At 40.5% G+C, this 20,160-nt stretch overlaps 4 protein-coding genes across 6 annotated transcripts in view; all 4 read left to right on the top strand.

Annotated features, from left to right (window-relative positions):
- Nucleotides 1–828, top strand: part of sv2ba (synaptic vesicle glycoprotein 2Ba) — a 114,494-nt gene extending 113,666 nt beyond the window's left edge. The window contains exon 14 of the transcript XR_011931245.1: nucleotides 813–828. The gene's annotated coding sequence lies outside the window, so the exon portion shown is untranslated. The remainder of the gene's footprint in view (nucleotides 1–812) is intronic.
- On the top strand, nucleotides 102–1,811 carry LOC140381416 (cytochrome c oxidase subunit 5A, mitochondrial-like). Its single transcript, XM_072465475.1, has 4 exons — nucleotides 102–274; nucleotides 1,121–1,237; nucleotides 1,323–1,444; nucleotides 1,629–1,811. The coding sequence occupies exons 1-4, from the start codon at nucleotides 202–204 to the stop codon at nucleotides 1,740–1,742; spliced, it is 426 nt and encodes a 141-aa protein (XP_072321576.1). The 5' UTR covers nucleotides 102–201; the 3' UTR covers nucleotides 1,743–1,811.
- A 628-nt stretch (nucleotides 1,812–2,439) lies between these two features.
- fam219b (family with sequence similarity 219 member B) lies at nucleotides 2,440–5,710 on the top strand. 2 transcript variants are annotated; one of them, XM_072465486.1, is made up of 6 exons: nucleotides 2,440–2,634; nucleotides 2,954–3,062; nucleotides 3,373–3,466; nucleotides 3,537–3,614; nucleotides 3,942–3,993; nucleotides 4,416–5,710. In XM_072465486.1, exons 1-6 carry the CDS (start codon nucleotides 2,554–2,556, stop codon nucleotides 4,563–4,565), a joined length of 564 nt encoding a protein of 187 aa, XP_072321587.1. In that variant the 5' UTR covers nucleotides 2,440–2,553; the 3' UTR covers nucleotides 4,566–5,710. The 2 variants fall into 2 exon arrangements, with proteins under 2 accessions (XP_072321587.1, XP_072321586.1); XM_072465485.1 differs by having other exon boundaries at nucleotides 2,440–2,649.
- A 969-nt stretch (nucleotides 5,711–6,679) lies between these two features.
- LOC140380690 (AT-rich interactive domain-containing protein 3B-like) overlaps nucleotides 6,680–20,160 on the top strand; it is a 43,366-nt gene continuing 29,885 nt past the window's right edge. For both annotated transcript variants that reach the window (XM_072464603.1, XM_072464602.1), the window contains exons 1-2: nucleotides 6,680–6,795; nucleotides 7,674–8,303. In XM_072464603.1, the coding sequence (XP_072320704.1) occupies nucleotides 6,760–6,795; nucleotides 7,674–8,303 (666 nt within the window). In that variant the 5' untranslated portion in view covers nucleotides 6,680–6,759. The remainder of the gene's footprint in view (nucleotides 6,796–7,673; nucleotides 8,304–20,160) is intronic.

Raw genomic sequence — 20,160 nt, 5'->3', positions numbered from 1 at the left:
CAATTAAAAAAGCAAGCAACTTTAGTCATTAGTCAGTTTTATCTTTGTAGGTTTGTGTTTTGTTTCCGCACTTTGAAATCCTTCACGTAGTCTGACGTCACATCCGCCTCGTTTGTCCGCTTAGTTCGGTCTTTGGTCTTCAGTCTTCCAGAGTTAGCAGCCGCCGGTCCGGACGCCTTTGATTTGCACCTTTGTGGGGAAATGTTCCGAGCCGTGTTCCGATTGTCGGCCACCGGGGCAAGGAGTTTGGCTCGGCTACAACAGTGTCGTTTAGGTAAAAGCGCCGTCTGAAGGCAAATGTGCCAAATGTGTCCTTATATGCGAGGCTTGATGCTAGCTCAGTAGCAAAGTAGTGGCGTACGTGTTTCAAGGAACCTAGGGTGAACTGAGGTGACATTGACTTTTGTTTAAGTGTCTGTCTTAAGTTTCAGTTGAAGGTATAGTGGGGTCTCAATCATCATCTCATATCTGAATTGGAGACATTGATTTAGTAAAACGTCGCGACCTTGTGCGTGACCCTTTTATAAGAATAGCCGCACCATGAGCTCTGATGGTTTGTGTTTACGTTTTATCAATGACTCATGGTTTGATATTCAAGAATTGACATTGCGGTTATCAAAAATAAACTGTGCTTTTTATTTTCGTGCACAATACTATTTTATATAGCCAGCATTGAGTGCCATTTGGGAGCACAGGGATCAGTCACTTGAAATTACCAATGAACCCCCCCCCCCCCCCCCCCCCCCCCCCCCCAAAAAAAAAAAAGATAAAAAACTGATGGTTTTATTTAACTTCTAAAAAACTTATCGCAGTGAGCATCTCCACAAACCTGACTTGTATTTGGCCTGGTGGTGCCTCCTGCTCGTTTTCAATGGAATGTGCTTCTTTCGACTAATCATTTTCTACAGTATGTCATAAAACCTTTTTTATCTCTATGGAGACAATTCATTAGAATGTTTTTCTCTATTCCATGGAATCCTGCAGCTGACATACCTCCTCATATTATTATTGCCTATAAATTAATATCACCTATAAATGGCTTCTTTAATAAGGCTACTTGTTTAAATGTATGTGTGCTATTAACATATACATAATGTAGTCTAAAGTCTTGTTTTTACAGCTCCTGTTGCTGCCAGATGTTACTCCCATGCTAAGGTCGAGAGTGATGAAGAGTTTGATGCCCGCTGGGTAACATACTTCAGTAAACCAGACATCGATGCATGGGAGCTGAAGAAGGGTGATTTGTTTGTTAACTCAGAAATTATAACGGATGTTCTATTCTTTGTTTCCATCCTTTTAATATGGATCATTTTGTTTGTGAGGGATGAACACACTGATTGGATATGACCTGGTACCTGAGGCCAAGATCCTGGACTCTGCACTAAGAGCTTGTCGACGGCTCAATGACATGGCCAGTGCTATTCGAATCTTGGAAGCCATTAAGGTAAAGTAGGGGTTTGAATGAGAATCCTGCAAATAATGTAGGGTTCTATATACAGCTGTTCCCAACACATAATACACATAATTTCAAAGTACATCATGTTTTCTGATTGTTTGATTGATTGATACATTGATACATTGATTGATTGATACATTGCTTATTGATTTTTTTTTTAATGTATTTTTAGGACAAAGCAGGACCCCACAAAGATATCTACCCTTACCTGATCCAAGAATTGAAACCTACTCTTTCAGAACTTGGCATTTCAACACCAGAAGAGTTGGAAATGGACAAACTTTAAACCATCATGGTAAGACACAATGGTGGAAGAAGTACTCAATTGTGTTAAGTAAAAGTACAGTTACAAGAGCAAACTGTTCACTCAATAAAAGTATCACACATAAAAAGTAAATGTAAGTACATGTTTAGTGTTGAACTTTTAGCGTAAAACGTAAACTAGCATTGTGCTCATTTTTGATAACTATTAAAGAGTGAAATATATCTTGATAAAGAATGGTCCTGATCAATTTATCTAATGTTCTAGACTTGCCAAGACTTGAACTAAAAAGCTTCAGGCAAAATGTCATCATGAAATGTAATTTGTGTCATGTTTGTCTTTTTCTTAGGGAAAACATGTGTAAAATGGATGAAGATATCCAAGATTGTTCTGTTCTGCTGTCTATATTATTACATCCATGCACTTATGTTGTACAAATTGTGGACCTAATAAAATTACTGGTATTTAACATGTCTGAGGTTCTTGTCAAGTTTGTTTTGTGAAGCTAATGTCACATTAGTACATCCCACATCTGTGGCTATGTTATTTGTATGTTCTGGAAAGTTTAAGAAATTAATACAATTTATTTATAAAACTGCTATAGAACAGTGTTATGTTGAACAGAGGCTAATATTAGATTTTACTCTCCATTACACTTATGTACATCATTTTTGTTCGGTGTATTCGGCGTATTACTCTTTATTTTGGAAGATCTGGGCCGGAAGCGTGCTCTTTTACTTTTAGCTGTGCGTTTCCTCCCTAGTGATGCAGGAGGCGACTGATAGCTGACTAAAGCAGACTAGATACCTTTTATAATGGCTATGTTGTGGTTTCAATGTTGACAACTACCGCAAAGATGATGAACGACATTTTGGAGGAGCCCGAGAAAGACGCGCTCCCGGAGGCGTTACCGAAGGCTCCGGTTTTGACGGTAAGTGTCGGCGGCTAACTGTAAACATTAGCACTTAGCTAGGAGGCTAACCTTGCTCCTCCGTGAATACTTGTTTATGACTTTCTTATGTCTGACGTTATTGATATACTTGCTCCAAAGCTGTGCACGTGTAGTTATTACTTAATCTGTTTATTTTATTCTACACTGTTCACGTAAAATGCATTGGTGTACACAGTTGGACATGTAGGCACAGCTCATTCATTAGACACTAAAACAGTACAGAGAAAGACGTACATAAAATCGTGTTGACAACTATGATGTATATGTTTTTTCTCTCTCAAAGGGCCCCAGTAGCGGCACTAGACCCAAGACTGCAGAAGGAAGTGTGCGGCCAATGGAAAAAAGAGGACCATATATTATGTCAAGAGCTCCAGCAATACACCACAAACTCCGTAAGCTCTTATTTGTGGAGATTACAGTGAAGAGACGTTGTTGCTGGACACTATCTTGGCAACTACAAATATACTGTCAAACTATTACAGATAATACAAACAAAACCGCCTCAGTCAGATTTTGTTATTTACATCATTAATTTGTGGAGATTATTTTATTTTATGTTCGATCAATCCAATCAAAAATTGTTTTAGGCCCAGGCACATTTCTTGGTTCAGATCACTGTTGAAAATATCTAAAAGACATCTGTTGCAAAAGTGATAGAACTTGTTTGGACACATTTTACTGTGTCTGTTTTTGTTTCTTTAGAGAAGCACAGGGAGATGGCAAGAAAAGCACTCAAAAAGAAAGCTCTCTCGCCAGGACTTCCAGTGTTGCATCAACCGAGACAGAGTAGTAAAAGGTAAGTTAATGAAGTAGATGCAACAAGGGAGTGTGTTTGTTGAAGGCGATGTATGCATTTCTTTGTGCAGGAAGATGAAGTATAACAAAGGCTACACTGCTTTGAGTCAGCATGCAGAAGAGACCTTGGTTGCACTGGAGTCTGATAGGTATGTTGAGCTTAATCAATTTGTAGGAGGTTTGGTAGTGACTGGATGGTTTTCATCCTGTTTTCAGCCTTTTGTTTTCACTTATTTATATATGTTTGAAGGCTTTTACCAGTGTAAAGCCACGCCCCCTTTTAATCAATCATTTGATGCACTGGCCAGTGTATGTATTTGTTTGTCCGTCAACTACAGCCCTTGAACTGCTCCCCAATATCTCTGATACCAATATTTGTACATACATGTTGCCCATCCCTATAGCACTCAATTTAGTTTACAACTTTGGATTGTTACACTATTCATCTTGGAATAACCCACTATTTCTGTTGATAGTGATGAAGAGATTGATTTTGAGCATTATTCCTCAGGATATTCTTCAGCTGAGGTAAGAGATCTGGAATGTTTTGTGGTGCCTCAACTAATGGCTATGGCGAATGGTCTGAGAATCCAATTCAAATTGTTGTATGAATAAATCCAAATGTTTCAAGCATACAACTGAAAGATTATAATTCATCAGATTATATAACTCAAAGACACTTAACATGCAAAGAAAAGACAAACAGAATTTTTAAAACGCAAGATTGCACATGTGAGTTTTAAGTTGTGAGTTGAAGTTTTGTAATGAGACCGAGTTGCTGAGGGAGTGGGGTCTGCCTGTCCTCCAAGGTCAGGTACTTTGTTCTGATAAAGACTGAACAGATGAGTAATTTTGTATATAGTTAAAAAGATTCCTTTTGAGTTACAATACATGTTCTGAAATGACTAGACTGTTTATAATTAAGCTGTTGTGACATTTCTGCTCTTCAGGTTCATCCTGATTTAAGTAAACAGCTGCTTAAGGATGGTTATAATCTCGATGAGATTCCAGATGATGAGGACTTGGACCTTATCCCCCCCAAAGCCATGGGTTCTTCATTGTGTTGTTGCTCTGAAGGGCCGTCCTGCTCCATGCAGTGAAGCTGGTGCCCGGCCTTACTCCAGTCTTCATTCTTCTCTGTGAGGCCCACGTTTAGAAATGGACCTCAATCTCTGAAGCCAAAATGTTGATGATAATAGGACTTTGTATAACCTAGTATAATTGCACAGCACACAATGGACATGGACAACTATAAGAGCAAGCCTTATCCACTGTGACCCCTATTTTTATACAGCTGCAAAAACAACTGTCTTCTCAGTGGGTTTGCTTTTGGGCCGCATTGTCCACCTGAAGACTGGTTACTGTTTGTCCCTGTCCATTACTATTTTAACACAACGCACTATGTGTGAAAGGGACAAATGATCATGTTTTATTGAGGTTACACTTTTAGTTTTGTACTGACTTACCAAAGTGTTATATAGCAACTGCCAATGTAAGTATTCAGCTCATTAACAACAAACTTTCAATTATTGTTGCAATACCTTACAGTACTTTATGATTTATACATTAGCCAACCATACTTTTAATTTTGTATGCATTAGGTTAACCTGAGGATAACACATGTTAAGTGGTTCACTACATTTAGCTACTAAATGTACCTAAGTATGTAAATGAGAGCAAATTTATTTATTGTTGAAGAATTTACTGAAGTTCAACTCAGACAGATATATGGTCATGTTTTGTTTTAACAATAATGCATGAAAGACCATTCAAACTATTTTCAAGCATTTTATTCTAAAAACACTTAAGTCTTTATATTATAAGTCTTTATTTATTTTTTTTATAATATGTTTGAGATTACAGTATGTTAAGCCCACTTTTACAGGACTTTTTCGTTACGTTTTGCCAGCATTGTTCAAAACTTTTCTTGTTACTCCAAACTGACAATGAAAGGAGCGGTTTCATTTGATAAGTAAATAATTACTGTATGAATGGAAATAATTGTATCTAAAGAACGCCTTAAAGCTCTGTCAGAATAAATGATAATGTGTTGAGTAAAAACAAGTCAAAAGTTGTGCTCTGATATTAATTGGAAGAAAAACGCTAACCCAAGTTCAGACATTGCGTAGTGTGTTACTCTCAACTCCTTTACACAGCTGTACTATGCAACTACTGGGACAATCTGTGTTTAACTGTATGATAAAACATATTGTGATATAAGTGTGAAATACAATATTTCAATCTGCTTGGGACTTTCTTTTTTATTATCTATGTTGTAGAAAACATACCCCAGTAAGCCCAGTTTAGATGGAGAGAATATTTCCTGTTGCTGTAAATTCGTATATATTTTGAGGACTATTTTTCATTAAAAACAAATTGTTTTGAATTGTTAATTACTATGGCAACTGTCCTAATTGTTTCATAATTCTCAAACCCATGCATATAAAAACATTTCCACACGTTGTAGAGTTTTCACCAGATTTCCACCAGAGGGCAGTGTACTATCAAATTGCGAGTACATACAAGTCTTATCTTAAACCCGATTAACAGCTTTTGCAGCAATTAAATCCACTATGCTCAGTATTTTACCAGCAACTTTTAATATTACAAGCATTGCAAAACGTCTAAAAATGTTCACTATTCCACCAGCCAAATGAATGACAGACAGAACGGCGCGGGCACACGTTACTGATTTGATATGCAAACTAAAGGTAAGCTCGCGATTTATTTCATTTCAAAAACCATCTCTACGAACTCGCTTTGCAACCGGAACACGTAAAAAACAACCCCCCCCGAGATGACGCTGAAATTGAAATAACAAGCTGGTGAGATTTGTTGCTGCGGCTGGGCGGGCCCTGCGTGCGCCATGTGGGGGGTGTCATTGAAGCGGAGGGAGCCAGAAGAAGGAGAGTAAAAAAGAAAAACACGAGTGAAGGGAGTTACCGCGCGGCGCCTTTCGAGAAATGAGCACCGGGCATTTATTATCGCATCCCGTGTTCTAATCAAACAAAGACACAAACTCGGGATCGATCGCCTGCTGCCACGCGCGGGGGAGTGTGTTGCGCAGCGTTGGATCGAACCCCCGCGTCAGTTGCGCGTTGCGTGTTGCGTGTACCCGTGGCCCCCGTGCGCAGTCGCCCTCCGCGCACACCGCCTCGCGCCCGCGCCCGCGCCCGCCGCTGCCGCTGCCGCTTCTTCCCCCCGCGCGCGCCGCCGCCTCGTCCGTGTGTTTACAAGTGTTTGAACTAGTGCCAGAAACGAGGGAAGAAGCAGGATAAAGCCAAGGAAGGAGGGATGGTGGACAATTCCGGCAGCAGTAAGGCACAAATGGTGAGTGCTGCTGGCGCGTTGGCTTCGGAACACTTTGCACACTGTCCACGGGAAGCGTTGCTAACCTCCAGAAGACGGGGACTTTTTATCGGGGGTATTTTCTGAACATTGTTAGCTCGTAATTAGCCCGTATTTCAGTCCCGATCACTTCGCAAGACCTGTTTTGACATCGTGGCACGGTAATTTCTTTGACTTTTTTGAGCGTTTATGCTGTAGACACTGTCTGTTTGACTTTAAAAAAAAAAAAGAAAAAAAGTTGACCTAGTTTTTAAACTGCATAACTTATCAATAATGTACTTTTTTTTTGTTACTGCGGGTTATGGTCGTTATTTCTTACGGTCTGCCCGAGGCTGCAGTGTTGACGCAAGTGAATATTTACATCGTAGTTTATTTTTATTGTGTCGTGGTCTTATTACTCCCCTGCTGTCATTGCTGTCATGTTTTATTTCATATTTTACAAGTGACATTTGTGTTCTTGCGTAAGAGCCAACAATATGTCATGATAAGTACTTGAGTATTTAATGGATTTGAATGTAGGACATTTCTACTCTTGGACTGCTCTGTTAGATGGCTTTATTAATGCTTCATAATATGTTCTGGTTTAGTGTCCATTTTGCATGAACGAGTTGTGAAATGTTGATAGCTTATGGGAGGAAAAAAATCAGTTTTATGTAAATGGAATGTAGTTTATTTATTGTATTCTCTTTACATTTGTTTGTGTAAAATACTATCAGAAGATTGTGTATTTTGATACACAATGTGGGATGTGGGAGTTAGATTGTGTAGTTCTCAGTTTAATTTATGGGGTCTCATTCAATCATTCTTCATGTAATTTGTATGTGTGGCAGGCCATATGACTGATTGTTTTGTGCCCACAGCCCAGTATGTCTCAGGAGTCTGGTGTGGCTTTTCCTCAGAGCACTTCCACAGGAGGGATGAAGTTAGAGGCAGTGATGGAGCAGCTTCAGCGCCAGCAGCAGGCCCGTCTGGAAATGGAGCGCAAGGAAAGGAAGTTGCGAGAGGCCCACATTATGTATGCACAGCAGGTCGCTGCCCAACAGGCCATCCTGGCTGCGGCCCGGGCGTCTGGGGCCAGCTTCATGGGCAAAGGCATGGCCGGAGGTGTTCCGGGTGGTGGGTTACCTCCACGGATGTCCAATCAGAGCAGCGTGGATTCAGAGCGCGAGGACGACGAGGACAGGGGCAGAGATTCGGGGGAAGACGATGACGACACTGAGATGATGGAAGGGGACGAGGGCAGCGATGATGAGGGCAGTGCCAGTGGACTGGAGTTCCTTCGGAAGCAGACCATGGCTCTACAGCAGAGCGCCTCCCGCATCCCAGCACGCCCCTTTGGTAGCTACTCGGCATCGGCACCACAGAGGGTGGCATCACCACCTGTCAGAGTTAAGCAAGAACCTGATGAAGGCCTGTCTCCTGCTGGAGCCCATTCTGCCACCTCTCCTAATGGCCAGGCCGACTGGGGCTTTGACGATCACTTCAGACAGGTTTGTTGTTTGTCCTAATACTTTTGGGCCCCTCGTCGTGCATGTAGTCCTGTCTTATCACTTTTACCGCACCCAATCTCCGCTTACATGTGTTAAATATGCACCAGTAGTTTGATTGCATTGCAGCCACCTGCTGCACTGAGCATGTGTTTCACTTAATCCGCGGCACTAAACTTCCCTGTGATATCATTGTGAGACTTCTCAACTCTCTGCGGAGAGTTGACCGCCAATTGGCTTCTGAGACAAAAAATCCTAAGTGAGCCCTGGCATAGAGCCAGACTCGCGTTCACTACCTCTCCCCCTTCTGTGCACAGATTGTATGTGTGTCTCTTGTTCCCAGTCGCTCTTGGCACTCTGCTCATGCTCTGGTTTGGCTGTGGTCCAGGTAGTAGAGTCTGGCAGCAGCCGCTGCAAGGATGTGGGTGGTTTGGCCGGGTCAGCACGAGGATTTGGGGTGGGTGGCTAGGTTAGATGTAGTACACAGTAGCCGCCTCATTCACCCCCCACCATGAACGCTTTGGTACTGTGCCAAGTGCACTTTTCTTCGAAGGTAAATATTGGCCTTCGAGAGTGTTACAGAGAACGGTGTGCCAACTTGGAACCAGGCTGAGCTGTATTCAAAGCAGCGCTGCAGTCCAGGACATAAAGTGTTAAAGGAGAGCTCAGCACCTTGAGCGATATAAAAAGCCTGGGTTGCACAAGAGTGGGCTATGTCAGGGAACATATCTGAGCTTGATCAGTGAGCAGAGGGTGCTGGACTATCATGTGTCTAGATTTTATTACAGTCTATTTAAAGGCAGATGTCTTTGAATGGCACTTCTCTAGGCCACATTTCCAAATGTTGCTGTGGGCAGTTTACACCGTAATGATAGAGACGTCAGATATACAATGTAATACTGCAGAAGAAATAGGTGGAAAGTGCGTAACTCTGACATTTTATTGTGTAGTTTGCAAATCTATTAATTACACAATTCCTTTAACATAACTGAATGGCAAATAATGAAAACTTCACATCACAGTCATGTTCCCAGTTGAAAGGTTGTGAATAATGGCGTTGTCCAGTTTTCGACAAACAATATCAGAGCATAAGTTGTTGCTGACTGGTGCCTATCTATGGTCTGGTGTCTTTTATCAGGAGAGGGGGACTGTGCCTGGGGGTTGGGGGAGGCATTATAGGACCAGAATTGGTCTGGCCTTTTTGTTTCCTCTCTTTTATCTTTCCTGTCATTATGTCAGCTCTGCAGTATTTAATGACGGCTCATCTCTTCAGGCAGTTTCAGGTTGCACCGTTGTAGAGGGAGGGGGACAGTTCAGGCAGGGGAACTGTTTTTTTTTTTCTGTTTTTGTTTTTTCATGTCATTGTCTTGACTGAAACAAGTCTGACAGATGCCACTAATACCGCTCCCCTGTAATAATGGAGGGAGGAAGAATGTTTATTAAGTTTTAAATACTCTAACAGAGGTGAGCTGGGATTTCAGAAACATTAAATAATTGTCCTTAATATTTACAGTAGGTGCAAAAATATATATATACATTATGATACTTGATAGATACAGTACTAATATTAGTTGACGCTGTATTGATAGATCTCATAAGCATTTTTTGTTTGTAAATTTTACATAACTTGGCAGTGTAATGCAGTTGACATATCTTCAAACGCCAAGAGTAATATAAAATTATAGCTTGTTTCATCATAATCATGATATTATCATGTGGTGAGCCATGTACAGTATTTTTCCAGCCCTAATTTACATCGACATCATGAACTCTTTGTTGGTCATTCAAATTGACAAAAAATTATCTCACAGATGTATATAAAGAAACAAAACAAACCCTCACAAGCCTTCGCCCCCCAGAGTGATGTGCACGTATGACAGTGATGGGATGTCCGGGGAGGATTGACTTGGCGAGCCGCTGGTTTTGTGTCAGTGATGTATGTGAAGTGACCTCGGCCCTGCTCTAAACGGCCAAGTAAATAATTCTCAAACAAGAGGATGGACAAAGACGTCGCGTGGAGGGTGCTGGAGCCGACAGCAGGCCGGTCCCTGCTCTCTTTTCTCTGCCGCAGTGAGACAGAGGCTGCATGACCCCTGTAATCCGCCCCCTGCACCCTCCACTCCCCCACACACATGTCCAAGACCTCTCCACTTATAGAAATCCCTCTGTGATTAATTGACGTTTAATCATGGCAGCGCTACACAGATTGTCTGTTCTTACTCTGCTGCATAGAATCAACAATGTCGTGAATCAAGAGCGAGTTTGTACCACAGGTGGTCTCTAAGTACAGTCAATTTTAGTAAGAAAAAAGCATCCTAAGCTTTTTGTTTCTGTGACACAGCATGGAGACAAAGGCAGAACAAGTCTGCATTTGCATGGCAGTATTTGTTTGCAATGGTAGAGATGACAAGCCATCACAAGATCGATGGACACCTGTCATCACAATGTAAGTTTGAATAGGAAGTTATTGAATCTCTGTCAGGTGTGTAATCGTGTGTTGGGTTGGGCACGTTGGGCAGATCCTTGTGTCGAGACAATTCAACTGCCGTATGTTCCCCATGAACACCCAAATCGGCATCAAATCTGGTGAGATCGCTCTAAAGTTGTTATTGTAGCTTTAAATTGTGGCTTTTTTGTAAATATGGACAACTCAGACTGAGTTAATTTGAACACATTAAAATATTTCTTTAAAATCGAAAAGCCTCACCAAACCCTGCTTTTGCAACAGGATTGGCTGATGGCAGTGTGTCAAAATGGCACTTAAATGGCATCAATTAATTATTTCAATGCATAATCCTATCAAAGGCAATACCCAACAGAAAAAATATGTGGTTAGTTTTTCAACCTTGCTTTACTAGCTTTTGATTTGTAAGTTTCAAAGTAAAATAAAGTTTAGAAACATTATCTCTTTCTAAGCATATGCTAATGTAATTTGATTGTAAATAGTACATGGTTAGTCCAGTTTGTCTTTTTTTGATCTTGAGATTCCAGTGAATGCTGATTCTGGCACATCATTTCTCTTTCAAACAGTGCTCCCACTTTCCTTCACACATGTACTTCCCTTCTTAGTTCAACAAGGACAAGCACAAACCGTTAGCCACGTTTCCTTAGGAGCGGTACAGCGCGGAGCGGTATAGTGTGGACCTGTGTAGTGTTTCCACTGCGCAAAGTGAACAATATCGCTCCATTTTAGGGGACTCAAGGGGGCTAGGAATAGGTACTAGCTCCCAGAGAGTGCTGATTCGCTTTCGGCCCCCAGAACACTTTAGTGCAAGATGAATGGACAAGACAGAACCAAATGGCATTAAGCAGATGTAAACGGAAAATTATCATTCCTATCCAAACCAATCCAAACTCATTTAGAAAGAGCCAAAACGTGCCGCAGAGAAGTGAAATAAATGCAGAAAAAGCTGACAAACTGTAAATTGTCTTTTTCCCTCTAGTTTTATCTTATCTCAGCGCCACAGACTTGGGTTACTAAACGTCTTTTAGTGAATTGCTGAGCTCAATCTTACGGGGGAAAAAAGTAAAATTCCTGTATGACTTAGATTTTATTTATTAAGAAAACCTTTGTTATGTGTTATGTTATGTTTGGGCGATGTCGGTTGCTCAGTAGCGGACCCCTTTGAGCCCGGACCTTGGTTGAAACGTGGCTATTGTGACCTCAAGTCGTCTGTGGAGTCTACCATCAGTGTGCATCCTTGAACCTCTTTGACTGCTGAGGCTCTGAAGCCCGTCTGTTCAGAAAGCGCTGTTGCATAATTTAACTGTCGTCCCAGCAACACATCAGCCAGGAAGTGGGCAGATACACAGCTGCAGCGCATCGATCAATAAGTATTGTACGGGAGCTTTTATCACGAGCAATTATTTTTTCTCCTCAATGTTTTTATGAAAAATACAACTCAAACAGCTGAGTAATATGGATAAAATGGTGTATAGTGTAAAAGAGTCCATTTATACCTCCTAACCTATCCTTATGTTGTGGGTTTTTTCTGCATTTTTCACCTATATATATATATATATATATATATATATATATATATATATATATATATATATATATATATATATATATATATATATATATATATATATATATATATATATATATATATATATATATATATATATATATATATATATATATATATATATATATATATATATATATATATATATATATATATATATATAAACCCTGACCTAGTTTGTGCTCTTTGAAATATAATGTAGGTGCTTCCTATGCAATAACTGTCAGTGTGTTTTAAATGGTCTACTTGTTCCGTTTACTGGACTTCCTGTTATGCTGATGTAATAAGATTGCAATTACATTCTGACCCGGCAAATAGAGATCAATTAGATGAACAATAATTCAAAAGGCTGCTCATGACAATAAGCTTGACAATTATTATAAATTGATGTTCTAAACAATTCACGTTTACTGTTGTAGACGGTGTTATGATTAGGTGAGAAGATGAGAAACTAAACTTTAAAACTACCGGTAATATGCTTTTATTTTTTTATTCTAAGCTATTTATTTAGGTTTGTCTAATTAATTTAGTGTGGACCTTTGTCATTCTGTTGGCCTAATGCCTCCAAAATTATATTACTAATGACATTGGTGATGAATGTCCCAGACACTAAATGGTTAATCTTATTGCCAAATTTCTGTTATTTGCTATCCGCATTAATTAATTAATGTATTTGGCTAGAGAAAAGCATCAGTACCTTTTACCCTTATTTTAATACTGTTTGAGGCGGTAGACGTATCAAAACTGTATAATGTCCCATTGTTTTGGAGCTATGCAAAATTATTATTTAAAACATGTTTTAAAGACTGCGTAAAGGGCTGACTATTCATAAAGAAAAATAATAATTAAAGAATTGCAGCGTAATCCTCCAAGGGTATAATTTTGTATCTCTGCATATGTTACTGTCCATTCATATATAGTGAGATATGTTTTTAATGGATTGCCAAATTATCATCTGAATATATTAATCAAGATAAACAAAGCAAAAAATAAGAGATATTCGTTTTTGCTAATATCGCCCACTCAGTACTATAATAATATTTACAATTCGGTATGCTTACCAACACTGCATTTAATTTTATGTAACGTTGGCATTCTGTTATTATTGGAAAGGTACAGTTTTTAAATGGTGTGTCAAGTGCATGTGACTGACTTGTGTATTTATAGAACCTTCAGAACCAAATGGCAGCCTCAGATTGATTTGAGACATGGGTTAGCTGTAATCATGTGTGCTTTGACAAATATCTATTTGTGCTGACCTACACCTAACACCAGAGTGTGGAAGATTCCCCTGGCCCCAAAATAGAGGTATTGAATTTAGTAGGGAGATGAAGTGGGAATGAGAGGGGGAGGAGATGTGGTGAAGAAGACGGGCGAGTGGTCTGGCTCAGTGCACTACAGTGCCCCACCCAGAGGAAACATTCCAGACGGAATTAAAGAGTTAACTCTTCAAACAGTGAACATTCCCACCGGGGGCTCCCAACAAGAGACAAGAGCAGGGGGGGGGGGGGCTTGGGTGCGTGTCCATGCTGTTGGACCGTCTGATTGGTGATCTTTTACTTCATTTGATTGTGGCCAGGGCTGTAAAAAGCCAAAGGGCCTGAGAGGGAGGAGCAGGATGATGTGGCCTATGGTGCAGGCAGAGACACTTTTTTTTTATTTGTCTGCACTGCAAAGGCCACATCTGTTGTAGGCTGACAGGAGGACGGTTCTCAGGGTGAGCCCCTTCATGTCCAGCCATCGCGGCCTGAGCGAGCAAACCACTTACTGACTCACTAATCGAGGTCTGCTGCACTCGGCACGTTAGCACCATGCACTCATTCAGTTAAAACGTTTAAATGAAACTACTGTCACATGTGTAAAGTGAGTCATCTTCAGTTTGATGAAATATTAAAGCAAAGGCGACGCTTCCTTCCTGTGCATTATCTGAATGCTCCGCTGATTTGGTTTCAGATTCTCCCTCTGAGAATGTTCTTCATCCACCCTCACTCACCGTTTGACCGTTTAATCAGTTTCTAGGACTCTAAAATATGTCACTTGTATGAAGTGTCTACTGCCAACAAGGACATTCACAAATATTGTCTGTTTACATTCCCTTGTATGTACAATGTCACTGTAGGCTATTTTCTATTTTGTTGTTCACCCATTTAAATGCAAATTATGACTGTCCATTAGAGTTGCCACACTTTTTCCCAATTCATCCCTGGAGGGTTGGCTTCTGTGCTTCTAATGGAAACTGAGCTACTGAAGCCTGCTGTAATTTGATCAGTTGGTAGTGAAACCACAAGCCCCCGTCCCCACCACTTCTATTCGTCCTCCTGAGCCACTCCCACTCAGCATATCTCAACACCTGCTCTTTAATGAAGGCAAACACAGAACGCGGAATGGCCAAATGCAACAAAGACATTCACCAACGCCTTTGGCAGCTGCTGAAAATGGAGCCAAGGTCATTTGACACTTCAGAGCCAAGTCCTTAAGTTTTCTATAGGTTGACTAGATTAGCTTTATACAATACAATAACCACTATATAGGCCACTGTGGACAAGGCAACAATGCCAGTGTGACCTTGCACAGTATGTAAGGTCGAGCTAGTGCTGCAGCAGTTAGCTGGGTCTGTGTGTGGCTAATGTGACATACTTGAGCAAGAGTGACTCTGAATAATGCCCATATATACACAGTGAATATTTAGCATAGAGGACTTCCTTATTCCAAACTAGACAAAAGTCAGGATAGGCACTTTTTGACTGGCCTAGGTACCCATATTATTTCTCTATGAAGCTGTTTGGCACGGTTAGGATTAATGTGTATGCTAGGCAACTGATGTCTCCCAAATATTACAAATGTTTATCTTCAGTATGTTCCAAATCATACCTGAATTGTACTTGAATCATACGGCCAAGTGCACCAATTTACAAAAACCTGTCGTGTGTGTGTGTGTGTGTGTGTGTGGCGCGGTGACGCGTGGCTAAAACTAGAGTTAAGCATTTTTTTCTGCCTTTAGTTCATCTCCTGACACCTCTATGCCATGTGTTAAAGTCTTTTCACATTGACTTTGGATGATGTTGGACACTCATTATGCTCTTGAAGCAAGTGCAGTTGCTAATGTGCCCTAGCATTGTTTTGCTAAGCATTTTGGCTCATTGTAGCCATATCGTCCATGAAAAAGGGGCTTAAGTCAATTGTCTCTTCAACACAGACATTATTATTAACGCATTATTTTTATTATATTTAGTTCTGACCCCTGGTGGGTGTCTATTGTAGGCCTTTATGATATTATGGGTAGAGTAAACGGAGTACCCACAGGAAACCTATGCAGACATGCTGCCGATCATGCAAACTCCACTCAAAGGCCCCACGCCACCTGTATGACATGAACTGCTGCGAGAAAGGCAAATAATGTGAGCAATGTATTTCTCAACTTCCCATTGCTAAACTAAACAAGTTCTCACAAAAGTGGGATGATGCGTATGTTTTTAGCAATTGCATACTCGTTTGCAGCCATTTGACTTTCTGACCCGACATGTTTACTGGGACAAGAGTGATCTGACTGGTTCTCGAAAAAAAATCTGATAAAATTTAGAAGAGTGTACTCGCAGTACTTTGCATATAAATACAGTGGCGGAAGCTAAATCTGTTCCTGTCCTAGTTGATTACAACACACTTGTGTTTGGCATGTAACATTTCTGCTAGACATGCAGGCTGAGTCATGCCTGTGTCTGCTTATTTATTTTGTTGTAAGATGTACGGCGTCTTCAGTATTGTATATTTGCAGTGTTTTTTAAGAATGGCCGGGCCTACGTTGGGGAGGTTTAGGGGTGAGTAGTAAGGGTTGTCCATTGTCAGTGGCTTTTCTTGGCTGTCTGCTGCCACAGCTTGGCTGAGTTCCAGGCCCGTGTCAGAGCTGTAGGTGCTAACTGGGCCACTGTGTCAAGGCTCTTGGATAAACACTGCAGTTGACATGGCACAAAGCCATGAGAGTACAAGATGAAAGCAGTGGAGAAGGCTTCCCTTTCATTTTTGGCCAAAGAAATGCTTGTACTTCCTCCAGAGTCCTGGCTGCTGCTCCTGCTGGAGGAGTGTTTGACCACAGTGCTTGCGCAGATTACATTTGTGTAACAATGTCTTAAGCAAATTAGATGTAGTTGGCTGCTTTTCAGGTTCTATTCCATTACACATTTGAGGGCCAGATAATCCTTCATGACTTCCTGCAGTGCTCGCTTGCTGATGATCTTGACATATGTTGGTGTCAACCAAATCAACACAGTGGGACTCATGTAAAGCCCCTTACACAGTTCTATCTGACTTTTTATTAAACATAATTAAGTTATTCATATATTATATATATAAGACCTTTACACTTTATCAAGAGTTATTGGTTTTGGTGCTTATTTTTGGTTTACATGTGCAAAAACTTCCCTGTTCCATTGCTCTATAAGAGTGGTCAGAACTTTAAACTTCCATCTCTCAATACTACAGAACACAGATGAAACCTTTTATCCAAGTGAATGATGAGTAGAACAACTTATTCCCGTTGTCCTGCACAAAGTCCATTTAGTAGTAGAGTCACTCATTTACATCTGCTCCAGGGGTCATACTTTTTCTTATGGGTATCTGTTCACATTTACTGGGCTCAGTTTGCATATCTTTCTATTGTATTGTAAGGAATGATGTGTAATATTGATGAATAACCAAGATGAAATAAAATCTAAACTAAAAAAATAAAACTGAATTAATAAGGTCACATTTTTGCTAATCTGTAGCAGATCTGGTTAATAGACAATCAAATTGTGAATAGTACTATGGACCATGTCAACTACAGACAATTATTACAAAAGCAGCCCTGGTCAATGGAACATTGGAACATTGGAAAAGATTGGAACAGAAGCATTAACACCAAAGAGTGTTGAATCATACTTCATGTTTTCTGTTCCTTCATCTATATGTTAACTTGTAGCATGGTTTGATAATGCTAGTGGCCGATTTAGTATGTCCCAACCCCCAGTTCAGCCAGCCTTGATTAGCCAGCCATCTGGTCAAACAAAGAGATCTCAGGTTTTCCTGCCCTAAATAAATGTGATTAGAAAACCTGAGGACGCTCCACTTCAGCACACACAGGATGTGTGCTCAGAGCATTTGTGTGAGGAATGTGTGGCTGCTGCAATAAAACTCTGCACAACATGCACTCATGATCCAGGCTCTTATTCAAGCTCTAATTAAATCAGGAGTCAGTCCTGATGATGAATGCCCTGATACTAGTCCGACGTGTCTATACTTTAAACATCACAGTTATACCATCTCTTAGATCTGCCTGTTAGCAGTAATTAGCATTTAGCCTCATTTAAGTTTCTTATCCACTTTGACTAAATTCTAGGGTCTACCAAATGCCTTTTCACTTTATTTATTGAAGGTGATTTACAGGATGCTTTATGTTGGAGAAGTACCACCTCAATACTTGTATTCAACAACATTATGTGCCCGAAGAAACAGGGCAGTTCATTTAAAGAAAATGCTGGATGACCAGGTTCTTCATCAGCAGATTTTCTTTTCCCTGATGGCACGAGCATCTTTCAGGATGACAATGACAGGATTCATCCAGCTCAGGAGGGATCTGGGTCGTGGAGCATGAGACACTATTTTCACATTTGGATTTGTCAGTTCTGCACCTCTTCGTGCTGTGACCAGGCTATCCTCACATCATGAATTCTCTCTAAAAGTAGTCCTTCAATATCTGAGTGTGATAATAATAATATAATAATAATAATATGAATGTTGTGATCATATAGACACTTGCCTCAACAATGCCTCAAATGTGAAAATGATGTCTCATGCTCCCTGAACATGTCTTTCACAATTTCAGCTGAATGAATGGCAATGTAAGAACAGTACAAATTACCACATTTCACATTGCAGAGCAGAAAGGCACTTGTGGTGGAATTTGGAGATGGCAAGAAATTAAATTATAAATATGAGACCTTCATTATTGTGTGTTATTCTCTTCTAGCTAAGCAAAACATTTTCTTTGGAACAAGAAGATTAAGTTGTTTTAGTAAAGCACACAAAGTACATGAATACAATATTTAAGTCTGTGTTGTTGCCTCATGCAGAGGCGTGGGCCAAAAAGTGAATATATCCTGACTTTCTTGGAGCCAGATAACACTTTCATCACAAATCATACGGCTAGTATGTAGTGGGTAAGGGCTGCACGATGTGGGAAAAATCTATTATTGCAAGTAGATTTGTAATTTATGTTTAAGAATAGAGTTATTCAAATAGAGTTTAAAGTTCACAACTGATCCAAAAGAATTGACGGAAATAAGCCTGTGAACTGTCAAACTAATAACTAATATGTTTGAACAAATCCAAACTACAGGTTTTGATGTTTTATGCAGAATAAAACAATATTTGTATTTGTTTGTGGAGGAAATCCTGGTACTTAAACATTTTTAGACTTTGCGATTTGCTAATTGCGTCCATTAAAAATTGTGATTTTGATTCTATTGCGATTACCGGTAATTGTGTAGCCCTAGCGTGAGTGGAGCAAAGTGCCTGTATTTGAGTTCAGTAATATAATAAGAAGAAGCTGAATGCAGAATAGCTTTCCTTCTTGTTTTTAGGGGACGTTTCTACTGTCTTCTGTCACTCCTGTAGAGACATGGCGGTGACTTGGTGGACTCTACAGATAATCTCCAGATGCGTGACTGGTTGGACCATCCCGGCCCGTGTCCCTGGGGGGCACTGGCCTGTCAGAGGTGGAATGCCCCTGCACACTTAACGCTAGCTGAGAGGAAACAGATACCTATTGCACTGAACAGTCAAATTGCTCCCTATCGATTAGACCGTTCAGAAAGCTGTGAATTGCGCTTATGGTTTGAACATTTGATACTGCTGATTTCGACGGGCAGTCCAAACACAAACTTCTCTCCGGCAGCATACCCACGGTTACAGGAAGACTTTTCTAGCCTGGGAGTGCTCAACTGCCATATGCCCGACGTAGTCATTTATCCATCTGAATGTGGGCATTGTTTCATCTGCCCCTCCCCCCACTGTAATTAGATGGGATATGTTCTAATAGTTACACAGGCTTTTGTTGATTGTGAGCATATCAAGTTCCTGGTTCTGTCAGTGTAATGCGAGTGTGAGCAGAGGCCTATCAGGTCCGTGCGATTTCTCCAGCTGCCATTAACATGGAGGTGAAGTGGATTCTAGCTCTTTGAGAGATGTGAGATATGCAAGGTATTTTTAGCTAACGCTTTTAACCCTTTGAGAAATGTCAACTTGGATGTGCCTGGATTTTGCATGTAGGTTTTTGTATGTAGGCTTTTGTATTGCATGTGCGTTTGATTGTTCTTGAATTGTGTAACTTGGAGCTCAAGCAGGTTTCCATCTGCATTTCACAAAACAAATCCAATTGTTTGATATACAATACAATTATATTTGAGGGGTCTATAGTTTTCAGATCTATAGTTTAACATGTAAAACTACTTCTCAACAGTGAAGGAAAGGGTTAACGTATGCAGTACTGTATGCAGTGGCACAGATGTGATCCACTAAAATGTTTGCTCTCCCTGTGAAAGGGTCTTTGAACCAATGAGTGTGAACTTCTGGCCACAGCAGCCTATAAACGTTGCATTTGTGTGAGGCAGCGAAAGGGGCCAGCTAGTATAATGGGGGATGGGCCTCTGCCTGTGGAATGTGGTGTCTTGGTGAAGGGGCCAGAGCTGAACAAATGTAGTCAGTTTATTTGGCAAACCAGACTTACTAGTCACCGGCAGACATGTTTACCCAGAAACTATAACTATTCATATCCACCCTTTTTTCTTTCAGAGCTG

Source organism: Eucyclogobius newberryi, unplaced genomic scaffold (genome assembly GCF_026437365.1).
Source record: "Eucyclogobius newberryi isolate DKJ021-1_F unplaced genomic scaffold, fEucNew1.0.hap1 SCAF_5, whole genome shotgun sequence".
NCBI lineage: Eukaryota > Metazoa > Chordata > Actinopteri > Gobiiformes > Gobiidae > Eucyclogobius > Eucyclogobius newberryi.
The sequence above is the reverse complement of the archived record's forward strand: the minus strand, read 5'-3'. Positions and strand labels throughout refer to the sequence as shown.

What these genes read in the sequence shown, in the direction of transcription:
- LOC140381416 (XM_072465475.1), top strand. Translation starts at nt 202, where the DNA reads ATGTTCCGAGCCGTGTTCCGATTGTCGGCCACCGGGGCAAGGAGTTTG. An exon ending in GCTACAACAGTGTCGTTTAG is followed by an intron (nt 275 to 1,120) that starts GTAAAAGCGCCG and finishes TTGTTTTTACAG; the next exon opens with CTCCTGTTGCTGCCAGATGT. An exon ending in GAATCTTGGAAGCCATTAAG is followed by an intron (nt 1,445 to 1,628) that starts GTAAAGTAGGGG and finishes ATGTATTTTTAG; the next exon opens with GACAAAGCAGGACCCCACAA.
- fam219b (XM_072465485.1), top strand. Translation starts at nt 2,554, where the DNA reads ATGTTGACAACTACCGCAAAGATGATGAACGACATTTTGGAGGAGCCC. An exon ending in CCGAGACAGAGTAGTAAAAG is followed by an intron (nt 3,467 to 3,536) that starts GTAAGTTAATGA and finishes TTCTTTGTGCAG; the next exon opens with GAAGATGAAGTATAACAAAG. An exon ending in GTTGCACTGGAGTCTGATAG is followed by an intron (nt 3,615 to 3,941) that starts GTATGTTGAGCT and finishes TTCTGTTGATAG; the next exon opens with TGATGAAGAGATTGATTTTG.